The sequence below is a fragment of the Corylus avellana genome, chromosome ca1, assembly GCF_901000735.1.
Source record: "Corylus avellana chromosome ca1, CavTom2PMs-1.0".
In the NCBI taxonomy this organism is placed as follows: domain Eukaryota; kingdom Viridiplantae; phylum Streptophyta; class Magnoliopsida; order Fagales; family Betulaceae; genus Corylus; species Corylus avellana.
The window spans coordinates 24802561-24814613 of record NC_081541.1 but is presented as its reverse complement, the minus strand read 5'-3'; the positions used below and the strand labels follow the sequence as shown (position 1 = coordinate 24814613).

Here is a 12053-nt window from a genome sequence, read left to right as displayed (position 1 = left end):
CTATACTGACTATGCTTGAAGAAATTCGTCTGCAAATAATGGCACGCTTCCAGCAGAAAAGGAATGGAATCCGGTCGACGCACTACACAATATGCCCAAAGATCCAGAAAAAATTGGAGAGGTCAAAAAGTGGTGCAAGGAATTGTATTAGTCGGTAGCAGAATGAGTTGGAGTTTGAGATCGAGGACATATACGAGCCACGGCGTTTAGTCCGGTTAGATCATCGCACATGCACATGTGGACGATGGCAGGTGAGTGGGATCCCTTGCTCACATGCTTGTGCTGCAATTTACATGCATAAACAAAAACCAGAGGATTATTTGGATGATTATTACAAGATGGACAAGTATATGCAAGGATATACAGCTCGAGTGTATGGCATGGAAGGTCCACAGACATGGCCAGCTGATGATCCATGCGATGAAATCCAGCCACCTATCATTAGAAGGGCTCCTGGTCGACCAAAGATTAGTAGGGGAAAAGCTGTAGATGAGCCAACTAACCCCTACAAGCTAACCCGTAGTGGATATATTGTTAAATGTGGAAATTGTGGGGGTTTAGGGCATAATTATAAAGGTTGTCATTTACCTTTGAACCCAGACTGGAAGAGGTGGAAACCGAAGAAATATAAGCCGAAAAAAGATGCTACTCAAGCACAGGTAAAACAAATACATTTTACAACATAAGGTTCATATTCCAAAATTTGTTAACTTAATTATTATTGTACAAGTAATATAATAATTATTATTGGTATTTGTCTGAATGTTTGGTTAAATTATTGTAGGGATCACAAGCTCAACCCCACCCAGAAGCAGAAGCCCACGGACCATCACAGCCAAGTGTACGTACACGTAGGGCTACTCAGTCACAGGTAAAATTCAAGTTTTTTTTTTTTATTAAGAAAACTCTTATTTCCCGATGATTCCATAGCTGCTCACTAATATATGAAAGTTTGCTAAAATTGGTGGTGGGTACTATTCACAATTCTGGTTGAGATTATGGTATATTTCAATTAAATTAAGCTCGAATTTGGGTTAGTGTGAAGTGCATTCAATAAGCTGCTTTGAGCTACAGCATTGTAAAGTGTATGTGGCGACCAATGGATTGTCCTAAGTCATCACCATACAAGTGTCCCACATCATTAATTCCCAATATTGTCACCAAGTTCTTCAATTCTACGGCTGTCAAAAAAATGAAAAATATATATATTACTTGTCATTCTAAAATGAGGAAAAACCAAAAGGTATAACTTAATATTGGTTTGTCCTGTTGTTGGCTTGTAACTTTTAATTTTGCTCTGCATCTCCAGCAATAATCCTTGTTATAAAAAAAAGCTAAGTTTACTATAATAGAAACTGGTTATTGAGATGTGATTTTGTCTTTGCTTATGTAATGGATGAACTCAGTATAGCTATTTAGGATAAGGTCCGATGGTGTATGCATTTTTTCAGAAAACATTGATGATACTATAATAGAAGCTAACTCTAGTTATCAAAAAAATATAATCAATAAGTAATGGGAGCTAACTCTAAGCTGGAAGTTTGGGAGGGTGCTTTAAGTTTAAGGTTAAGGAGGGTGCTTTAATCTTTGATTTCTATTAGAAAATTGTCTATTTAAAGAAGTGTTTGTAGAAGTAATATAATAATTATTTGGAAATGCTTCATAATCTTTTCCTTTTTTTTAACGCATTTTTTGGATCCCAACATGAACGACAGGCAGAGGTAGAGGCCCCCGGGTCATCACAGCCAAGTGTACGTACACGTAGGGCTACTCAGTCACAGGTAAAATCCAAGTTTTTTTGTGATTAAGAAAACTCCCCCCCTTTTTTTTTTTTAACGCATTTTTTGGATCCCAACATGAACGACAGGCAGAGGTAGAAGCCCCCGGGTCATCACAGCCAAGTGTACGTACACGTAGGGCTACTCAGTCACAGGTAAAATTCAAGTTTTTTTTTTTTTTTTATTAAGAAAACTCTTATTTCCCGATGATTCCATAGCTGCCCCCTAGTATCTAAAAGTTTGCTGAAATTGGTGTTGTAATTTAGTAAATTAGTCTGCGGTTTTTTTTTGCACTTAAAAAACTCATATACTTGTGCTTAATTTGTAATATTCACAATGATTTCCGGTTTTTTTTTTTTTTTTAATTTGTCTTAATTATTATTTTTGTTAACGCATTCTTTGAATCCCAACATGAACCACAGGCGGAAGCAGCAGCGGAATCATCACATCATGGTAGTACACGTAGGGCTACACGTGTACTAAGAAGCCGAGGAAGTGGTGCCACACAATGATCACATTTATCACTTACAAGATCTCTTGATTTTGCCTTTTTCCCGTATACCTATTTCATAATCAAGTGATATGTCGGCTTTTTTTGTTTTATGTTTGTAATATAAAAAACAATTGGGGGATTCATTTTGGGACTTTATGTGCTTGTAAAATTCAATGTTGTTCATGAAGCATTAAACGTGCACTGTTGTATATTGAATTATATTTTGGAATTTCGTCATGGCAATTACTAATTCCAGATTGTATTAGTGGACGGATAAAATTAATTCTGTCTGCAAATTCTACTGTAGGGTTCAATATTTCAGACTTAAGAGCAACATACAAATAATCATAAATCGCCGCATACAAATAAAACTAATGCATGAAAATAGTTGTTCCAAAAAAGTAATCAGCCAACCTGATAATTACGTCTGGATTTTTACATAATTGTTACATAGAAGCCATAACCATATATCCACGTGGACAACATAGCTCAGTAAACAATATCCTTGACAACAACAAAATAGATAGTCTATTCCACTGATAATAATCTAATTGCCTCATTCTCATGCCTCAATGCCCCATCAACCTTAGACAAATCAACAGTACACAAATCACCAACAAAAAAACCAACAAATATGTTTGGATCTTTAGTTGTCCCCTAAGTAATGACACTTCACATTTCAGGGAATGAACTTGTTTATACAACGCAGGTAGGACCTCCCTTCCGCGAGCACAAGTTTCTTCGTCATACCATTAGAAAAAACGACATTGGCCAACTTTCTGTAATTACACAAAAAAATCTGATAATTACGAACAAGTACGAAGTAATAACTATTTGTTAAAACCAAATTATCCAAATTCAAATACCTTTTTACGGTCATACATAGCACACCCATAGAATCGCCTCCCAGGATTTTTTATAGTAGTGGATGTTATAATTGGGCTTGTAAGTCCGCACCTACACTGCACAGGTTCCATATCATCTTTCACCGATGATGTTATAGATGCCGACGACATTGACTGTTCATTTTACAGTAAAACCCACAATTATTAGAAGTAATCACAGTTCCCTAATGGGTTTCACTAAATAAAATTCACAAACCTTTTTCATCTTCCCATCGTAGAATTCGCTTTCATTGTATCCTATCCCGAAATCTTTCTTCTTCCTGTTCATCTTATAATATGAACCTAACAATATATAACTGACATGTGAGAGAATAATCAAGATCATAAAAGAAAAATAAAATCAAGCTTCCCAAAAAATTATTCTCACTTCAATTTGTAATCTAAACAATACTGGGGAAAAAAATGTACCATAAACCCTAAACAAAAGATAATCACATTGTTTAAAATGTGATTCCCCTGCAGAAATAGTACTGCTCAATTTGTAATCTAAACAATACTAAGTTGTTAGTGTAGTAGCTGGAGATGGTATATGAGCATAGGCGGCTCCCTACAAACATGCAAATATGCAGTGTAATCAAACATGCAATAAAAAAAAATTAGCCGTAACATCCAACCACGTATATAATACTGCTCAATTGTAGAATGATGAAACTTCCCTAAAAAAATTTACGAAGTCATCAAAACCCAACCAACCACAATCTATCATATCCCAACAATAATACCACTTTTTTCTCCATTGAAAAATACTTTTCTTCCAAATGTTAATACTAATATGATTAACATTTCTTCCAGTAATTGACCTTTCTTCTTATCAACTAAAAAGGTGGCAAAAATATTGGAGGGCCTAAAAACAAATACATGCATAGAAAAGTATGGCATGAACTATTAGGTAAAAAAAAAAAAAAACCAAAATTTCAAAAAATACTGTTCAATTGTAGCATGATGATGCTGGCGTAAACTATGCACAAAGAATTCCTATTTTCATGTCCTCGACAATCCACCATTTGAGTAGAGAAGCAAAAAAATCAAATAAATAGTTATACAGATGAAAAAATCCCCCTTGACCAACTTGCCAGTTCACACGAAAAAACAACTGTCTCATTCCAGGACCACAACCAAGGTGGACCACACCCACTGCCAATCAACAATAATATTGGCTCAAAATCGCAATATTCGACAGATGTTGGACAAACAACAGGTTGGGGATGAGGTTTCAACCAAAAGCTTCCAACACAACAAAAAAATTCAAAAAACAACTATTAAAGGCTTCCATTTCAGTCAATCAACAAAACCCACAAAGAAATTTCGGAAAATACCTTCGTCGAAACCAGATTTTTCCGATTCAAAATATTGTGATTTGACGGAAACCTAGCCGGAAAACTGACGCCGGAATGGGTGATTTAACCGGTGGGTACTGTCGCCGGTGGCCTCTGTCGCCGGTGGGTTCTATCTCCGGTGGGTTCTGTCGCCGGCGGGGTCTGCGTCGGTGGCGTCTGCGTCGGTGGGTTGCCGCTTGAGGTGTATCGGGAGGCTTGTATTTTGACCGTATGAAACTTGAGGATTTCAAAAAAGAAGCCCTCAAGTTTAACCCAAACTCACCGTTTTGGATGGTCCAAAACGGTGAGTTTTATATCCTACGTGTCCAATGTGAACACGTAGGATACAAAATTCTACTGAGGTGGACTTAAGTAAAACGGTGCGTTTAACTCAAATAACGGAAGTTAACAAAAATTAACGGTAGGGAGTTTTTAAGTAGTCTCGAGTGACCCAGGGATTAAATTTCCGAAAAAAAATACCCAAGGAGTTTTTAAAAAAAGCGCGTTGACCTAAGGATTTTATATATGATTTCCCTTGTTATTATGTAGTTTTCATAAATGACTTTAGTCGTTTTTGTTGGGTCTATCCATTATCTCAGAAATTCTGATGTTTTTATCTCTTTTGTAAAGTCTAAGTCTCTTGTAGAGAATCAACTTTCTCATCGAATAAAACAATTTCAATCAGATAGTGGAGGTGAATTTATTTCCAAAGCTTTTTCAGATTTTTTTGATTTGCATGATATAATTCATCGCCGCTATGATACCATGAAAGATTTAATGCGATTGGCTAACTTAGCCAAACCGTGGGTGTTGTATTGATATATAGATGTACAATTGACAGTTTGGATAGTAATCCAAGACTCAGTTTATAATTCAAAATATGAGATAACAAAGCATATCCTATCTTGATGAAGCTACAGTACGTTGGTGGGAAACTTGAATTAGCTTGCTGTTGCTGTGTGGATAACTTTGTAGATATATGTGAACTTGAATTTAAATTTGAATCAGAAACAGATGTGGGAAAGTATATCTTATCATGTTGGTTAACAGAAAGCACCATTAATCAATGGCCATTACTTGATGAGTACGTACAATACAAATTTCACGAAGGCTAAAGAAACTTTTTTAGGTAAGAAAAAAGAGATTAACAACAATTTTGTTCTGTCTCTGGAAAACCTTGGGTTTAATTCTCTTCTCTCTTTGGTGAGAGTAGCCTGCCACTTCCTTTGTGAGGTTTCTCCAATATCCTCCCTCTTCTCTAGTTCATTTTTCTTGTTCTTATTGTCCTTTTTTTTTTTTTTTTTGGTGGGGGTTTTTGTGTTGTGCTTTCCTACTAGACGAGGAGCTCGGAGGCCTCCTTCATACTCTCCACTCAGTCTCTGTACCGCCTCCGTCCGTCCGTGCACTGTGTGCTGTGTGTTAAAACATTTGATTAAATGATTAAATTTACATCTTCCTATCAGTTTAAACTTATAAATAATTATTTAACTTAGTAATAAAGCCAAAGGTTTTGAGTTTGAACATTGACTTTATCATTCAACCCCCATTAAATTAAAAATATTCAACGTGTTGGGTTTCACCTATTAAAAGGAAATTTGAATCCACTCATGAGATGGAGTGTTAAAGTATTTGATGTTTAATTTATCTCTTTCTATTAACTTAAACTTTTGTTGCTCACCTCTACCTCAAAATTGGTTGGGTTTTTAGATCTAGTTTTTTCAAAACTAAATCTACTATTTTCTGTTAGTTTCGCCCCTACACGCAGTCCACCATGCTCCAATGCCTCCCAACTTCCGAATCCAGCCCTCTACACCCCAATTCGACCACCACATGCCAACGCGTGGATCTCACTCGCCGGCGCGTATATCCCATGCAACCTCCATGCCCCGATCATCGCTACTGTCCACTGATTTTTTGTTGCTTTCATGTTGTATTTCTTATGTATTTTCGCAACTTTCTTTGTATTTTGTTGTTCTTTTTGTGTTGTGTGGGTTACTATCTCCCTGATTTTCAGTGTTTTGATTTCTTTGTGGAGACTTGTAGTTGAATTTGTGTTGTGCCTCCCTCTTCTACAGTCTCTGATTCAGATTCTAACAGTATTTCTTCCGATTTTGGCTATTGTTGTTTTCAAGTACGGGTTCAGATAGGTTCACCTTAATCTGTGTCCCTTTGTGCTTTTGTTACCGCTATATATGTGGCCATATTGAGAGGAATGAGACACTTACTTGTCCAATTTTCTACTATTTATTTGTATTTTCACACTGTTGTTTTTATTTTGTGTAAATTATTAGAGAGTTCACCCATTTTCTGATTTTTTTTTGTTTTTCTTTAGGACTCACAACTCTTTCTTTCTTTTAGATTAAGAGTGGGAAAGATAGCTTCCTTACAACCTTTCCTGAATCATATATATATATATATATATATATATATATATATATGAACGTACGTATTCAGCGGCAGGGACCAGGGAGGTGAACGTACGTTACGTATGCATGATGCATGCATTGGACCAGCTGGGAGATGTATGGTGTCCTTTCGTTTTGCATTGTGGGGAGGCAAAAGCATCTCCTTCCTTCCATATATATAAATAAAGCCATCTGGTTCTTTTCTTTTCAATGATTTTTCATTGTCCTTGGCCCCCCTTTCCTTCTTAGTGCTTCTAATCTCTCATTTGTTTCTTGTCCCATGCATGCCAGGTTGAATCATTGCAACTATTCTCTAATGTGCGGTCCAACTCAGAATCCAATTACTACACTCCCCAGTCTGATTGCAACATTGGCTATAGACGCACAATTTGGAACAAAATTGCTAAATTGCTAAAGGAGATTGACATTTGGAGAGTCTTTTAGTAAGCTTATAATATATAATATAGAATATATATTTTTCTTGCGTTCATATGCTTTCAATACAAATAAGAGAAAACAGATTGTTGAGGTTCAACAATGCAACTCTGCTTACTTGGATGGCTCTTAAAATATGCTTTGCGATGTGCAATTTCGAATGCCATAAAATGATTTTATATATATACCATCACCCAATCCCAACCATCCATTGAGTCATTGACCCCCGAAATGGCACTTTTGAATAATTATAAGGTATCTTAACTTCTCCATGATCAAGTAGCCACAAAGTAGCTAGCCTGTGTGAACAGAGGAAAACGTGCTCACATGCCCACTTTTTTCACTCTCCCCTCTCTCTCTATATATACAATCTGAATAATCAGATCTAGCTCTCCATGCAAAGCTTTCTCCTCTCTCCTCTCTGGTTTTCTCCCATTTTTGTGCAAACCTGAGCTCATTGAAATAAGGTTGCTGCTGCCTCCAAAATGGTTCAACCAAAGGATGAAGGTCCTTGGTCAACCGGCCTCTGGAGCTGCTTCTCTGACATGCGTAGCTGTAAATTCCTTCTCCTTTCTTTTTTTAATCTTACTTGAAGAAGAGATTATGTTCTGCATTAAGCAATGTTAAAACTTCTTTTCTTCACCCAAGGGATTAACTCGAGTGGTAAGTTACATAGTTCAACCCTCGATCCGCCTTGAGTACAACTAATTTCTTAGGGCCATGATCGTGGGCGAATGCCAAAGCATTATAACTTGACCGGCCATGTAGGTGGGGCGCTTTACATGATGTCTCAAAGACCTAATTAGGGCAAAGCCCCAAATATCTTGTTTATTGAAAAAAAAAAACTAACTAACTAATTACTAACAAATTCTTTTCCATGATCTAGAAAGAAAATCCTTGTGTAATATTTGGGGTTTAAAACTAATTAATATGCTAATCCTGTCGCAGGTTGCTTGACATTTTGGTGTCCATGTATTACTTTCGGGCAAGTCTCCGAGATTGTAGATAGAGGATCATCCTGTAAGTAGGACAAAAAACTCTGTGTAATGCTCTTTAAAATACTGTTATACGATTGTTATATAATTGAAAAGAGATGACAATACAAATCAGCCGTTGAATGAACAAGAACTTGTAAAAAGGTAAAATCAATGATTTATTTGCACTGCCACATCATTTTTGTTAAATTACCAGTTGTCCAACATATGAAATATTTAATTTAAATGGGAGGTGATTGAACGGAATCAAGGTTCGATCTAATGACTTTTGGCTCTAATACCATGTTAAACTGCCAATTGTATCACAATGGTCATATAGTTTTCATATATATATATATATTGACTTTTTTAACATGGATGTGCTATTTGAGGAAATTTTCAGCTTGCGGTGCAAATGCGGCCCTGCTTTACTTGCTCAGTGCTTTCACTGGTTGTGGTTTCTATTACTCGTGCTATTATCGATCTAAACTGCGAAGACAATATATGTTGAAGGAGAGCCCATGTTGGGATTGCTGTGTTCATTTTTTCTGCTTTCATTGTGCCTTGTGCCAAGAGTATCGTGAGCTCAAAAACCGTGGTTTTGATGTGTCCGTCGGTAAAATACTTCTCTATCAATAACTACTTGAAACTAAATGTTTACTTTAATGGGTTATCAGTACTCTTACTCTCATACTTCCAAGTACATGCTTCTTGATGTAATAGCAAAAATTATTATTGGATCCAAACTCCAATAATACTGATCCATTCAAAATGAATTGGTGATTTTCACAACAGCGTCAAGAAGTGTAGGCTTAAGAACATGTTTGGGATTGCGTTTAAGAAATATAACTTTTAAGATAAAATGTGTTTTTTGACAAAAGCTTCATTTTAAGCTTTGCCAAAAATGTGTTTTAGCCATTTTTCAGCTTTTTGACCCTTAAAATAACTAATAATTTTTTACCAAACAGGTAATTTTTTTTCAAATGTATTTTTTTAGTGTTAAACGTACTTTTAGGTCCTTCAAACCCACACCCAAACAGACTCTAAGGCGAACCAAAAAATTTGCTATGAGGGACAAAATTGTAAAAAAAAAAAAATACTTAGGGAAAAAAATACATTTTTTTGATAATTGAACTTATAAAAACCTAAATTTTAAGAGAATTTTAAAATCTATATTCGCTATTATATGCAGTGGAGAGCGTGTGTAGCATTCTGATTGGTTTTGTTTGATATATGCATAGGATGGGCTGGGAACACGCACATGCACAATCAAGGAGTGGCGATGGCTCCAGTTGTTGAAGGAGCGATGAAGCGGTAGAGTGTTGTTGTATAGTGGGAAGGTCTGAATTAAAGCAAATCTGCATGCATGCATGGGGGAGTGTTGTCGTTTGGTAGCTTATATTGTTGAATAATAGGTACCTATGTATGTCGTACCTTGTTGGGTTTGGTTTGTTGTAAAAGCCCACGGTGTCGTGGCTGGCCTCTTTTGTGTCGTTTGCTGCCTATAATGCAGAATAATAAGCAAGGCGTACGCTATAGCTTGTAATAATTAATGTTGTAAGTATTTCTATGTTTGTGTAATCTGTTGGAACTAATAAGGGATCAAATACTTGATCTTTTACTATTTGTCTTCTTCCTTTTTCATTTTAAAACCAATTGAAGGCATTTGGATTTTCAAAGTGCCCTATTGTTGGGGGCCAATTGTTTTCGTTGACATTTTGGGAAAAAGATGTCAGGGAAAAAAGAGTCATACGATCTCTACCACTCAGGCTACACTTTATCATAAAGGATTGATAGTCTAACTTACAGAATTGATGGGTTATCTTATATTTTAACTTAGAGGGCCGATGGCACGGCCTATATTTCATCGGACCGATGATCCATATCATGGAGTTTTGGAGACTCACAAAGCACAAGGAGATGCATCCCAAGCCTAATCTAAGTCCACAATTGATGTATATCATATTTCCAAAAGCTTCATGGAAAATTTTGAGTGGAGAAAGAATGTTCAAGGAGATGGTACTTGTGATTCAGCAAGTACTTGAGAGATCAATCGGCCTTAAGTTGAAGGTCACTCGAGTGAAAGCATTTGCTCCAACCACATGACTTTTTAATTAAAAAACTTTCAACTTTGTCTTTGCAATTATAAAAGAATGTGTTTCTCAAATGCAAAGTGGCATATCATTTTTATAGACCGGGAGTTTAGAGGAAAACCTTATTCATGTAGAGGCCAACTAATTATTTTAAAATATCAAAAAACTAGATTTTTTTTTTTTATTTAAGAAAAAAGAGTGACTTTTTTAGCCACAAAAGAGATAATTGCATGACCACATAATCAAAGTTGGGCACGAGGGTAAAAATGTCATACAACCACCTCTCTTGTAGTCAAAAGTGGTCATGTAGCCACCACAATAAGTCAAACGTGACCGCGCTGTAACCAGGACCAAATGAGAATAGCTGTACATCCCAACTAAATCGGGGTGGCTTAACGGTGGCCAAAAAAATCACTTGGTCTCTTTCTCTTTTACTTAATTACTTATTTTCGGTACTTTGTGTTTTGTCGAAATAAGTAGGTTTACCCTCACCAATAATATATATATATATTCTCAAATGTGGACTCCATCGAAAAGCTATTCTTACCTCTTTATAAAAAATAAAAATAAAAACTTATCTGAAAACACTAATAAGCATAGCCACACTCAGCTAGCTCCAATTCCTGCCAAACAGCCAACCAACCAGAAGGGGCATAACGAAAAAGGGGAAAAATAATAGACAATCGTCTGTCTCCGAACAAATGGATTCTTAGTAAATACATATCTAAACGTACAACTCTGTAAATTGCAAACTCTTAATGCCATTGAAACCATCTCCATTTATAAGTTACTGTTAAAGAATATATTGCAACAGAAAGCTGGAAAAATTACACACAAGCCAAAAATTCCTGATTGACGAGTGAATTAACTTGTAATATACAAAAAAACCTCAAAACACAACTTTCGCCACTTCAAGCTCAACAAACAAATAAATTAAAGAACATAACACAGAGGGCAAAACCAAATAAAATACAATATGCATTGAAAAGAAATGAATATTTTAAGACAGTTGTAAAAATGGAAGAAAAGCAGTGTCTCCAAGCAGGAAAAATGAAGAGAAGGCACTGGAAGCAGCAGGACCAACAACCTGCAAAAATGAACAAGAATTAGAATATCTGAATTAATGTTTGATGCAAGTGATGAAATTCAACAGCATAAACATGGTATTGCAAAAGGGGAACACTACAGTAAGGCAAAATTTTTGTAGACTCTGACGCGAAGAATGTCCATAGAACTCTCAAAATGATTGGCCTTATTTGAAAACTTCTTTCACCAAATCAAAGACCTGGTAACTTTTCCAACCCAATAACTAATAATTATTTAAACTTCAAGCTTTGTTGGTTGACAAATTACTGGAATATTTTAAACTTTTTAACATATCAAATCGTGTAGAATGGATGACTAAACATTATAATCACAAACAGAATCTAGAAGCATGCACAGTTAAGAATAAAGATCAATCTAATAGGGTTTTTTTTTATGCCAATTATTTATAATTTTCCACCAATACTAGATGCATACCTGGGAGGGATGCCAATCTTCTTTCAGGGTCCACAAGTTTCCAACTAAAGAATAGGGGATAACAAAAAATTATGTTCGAGAAACAAATTTGATGACCAAACAAGTCAAAATGACAGGAAATTATGGTAACATT

At 35.9% G+C, this 12053-nt stretch overlaps 2 protein-coding genes across 2 annotated transcripts in view; one reads left to right on the top strand and one right to left on the bottom strand.

The window, feature by feature from the left end:
- Window positions 1-7724: 7724 nt before the first annotated feature.
- On the top strand, window positions 7725-9930 carry LOC132166932 (protein PLANT CADMIUM RESISTANCE 2-like). The gene is made up of 4 exons (XM_059577794.1): window positions 7725-7887; window positions 8281-8352; window positions 8710-8922; window positions 9548-9930. The coding sequence occupies exons 1-4, from the start codon at window positions 7818-7820 to the stop codon at window positions 9622-9624; spliced, it is 432 nt and encodes a 143-aa protein (XP_059433777.1). The 5' UTR covers window positions 7725-7817; the 3' UTR covers window positions 9625-9930.
- Window positions 9931-11315: 1385 nt separating this feature from the next.
- LOC132185162 (uncharacterized) overlaps window positions 11316-12053 on the bottom strand; it is a 53209-nt gene continuing 52471 nt past the window's right edge. Inside the window, exons 21-22 of the mRNA XM_059598981.1 lie at window positions 11921-11964; window positions 11316-11486 (exon numbers count right to left, since the gene is read on the bottom strand). The gene's annotated coding sequence lies outside the window, so the exon portion shown is untranslated. The remainder of the gene's footprint in view (window positions 11487-11920; window positions 11965-12053) is intronic.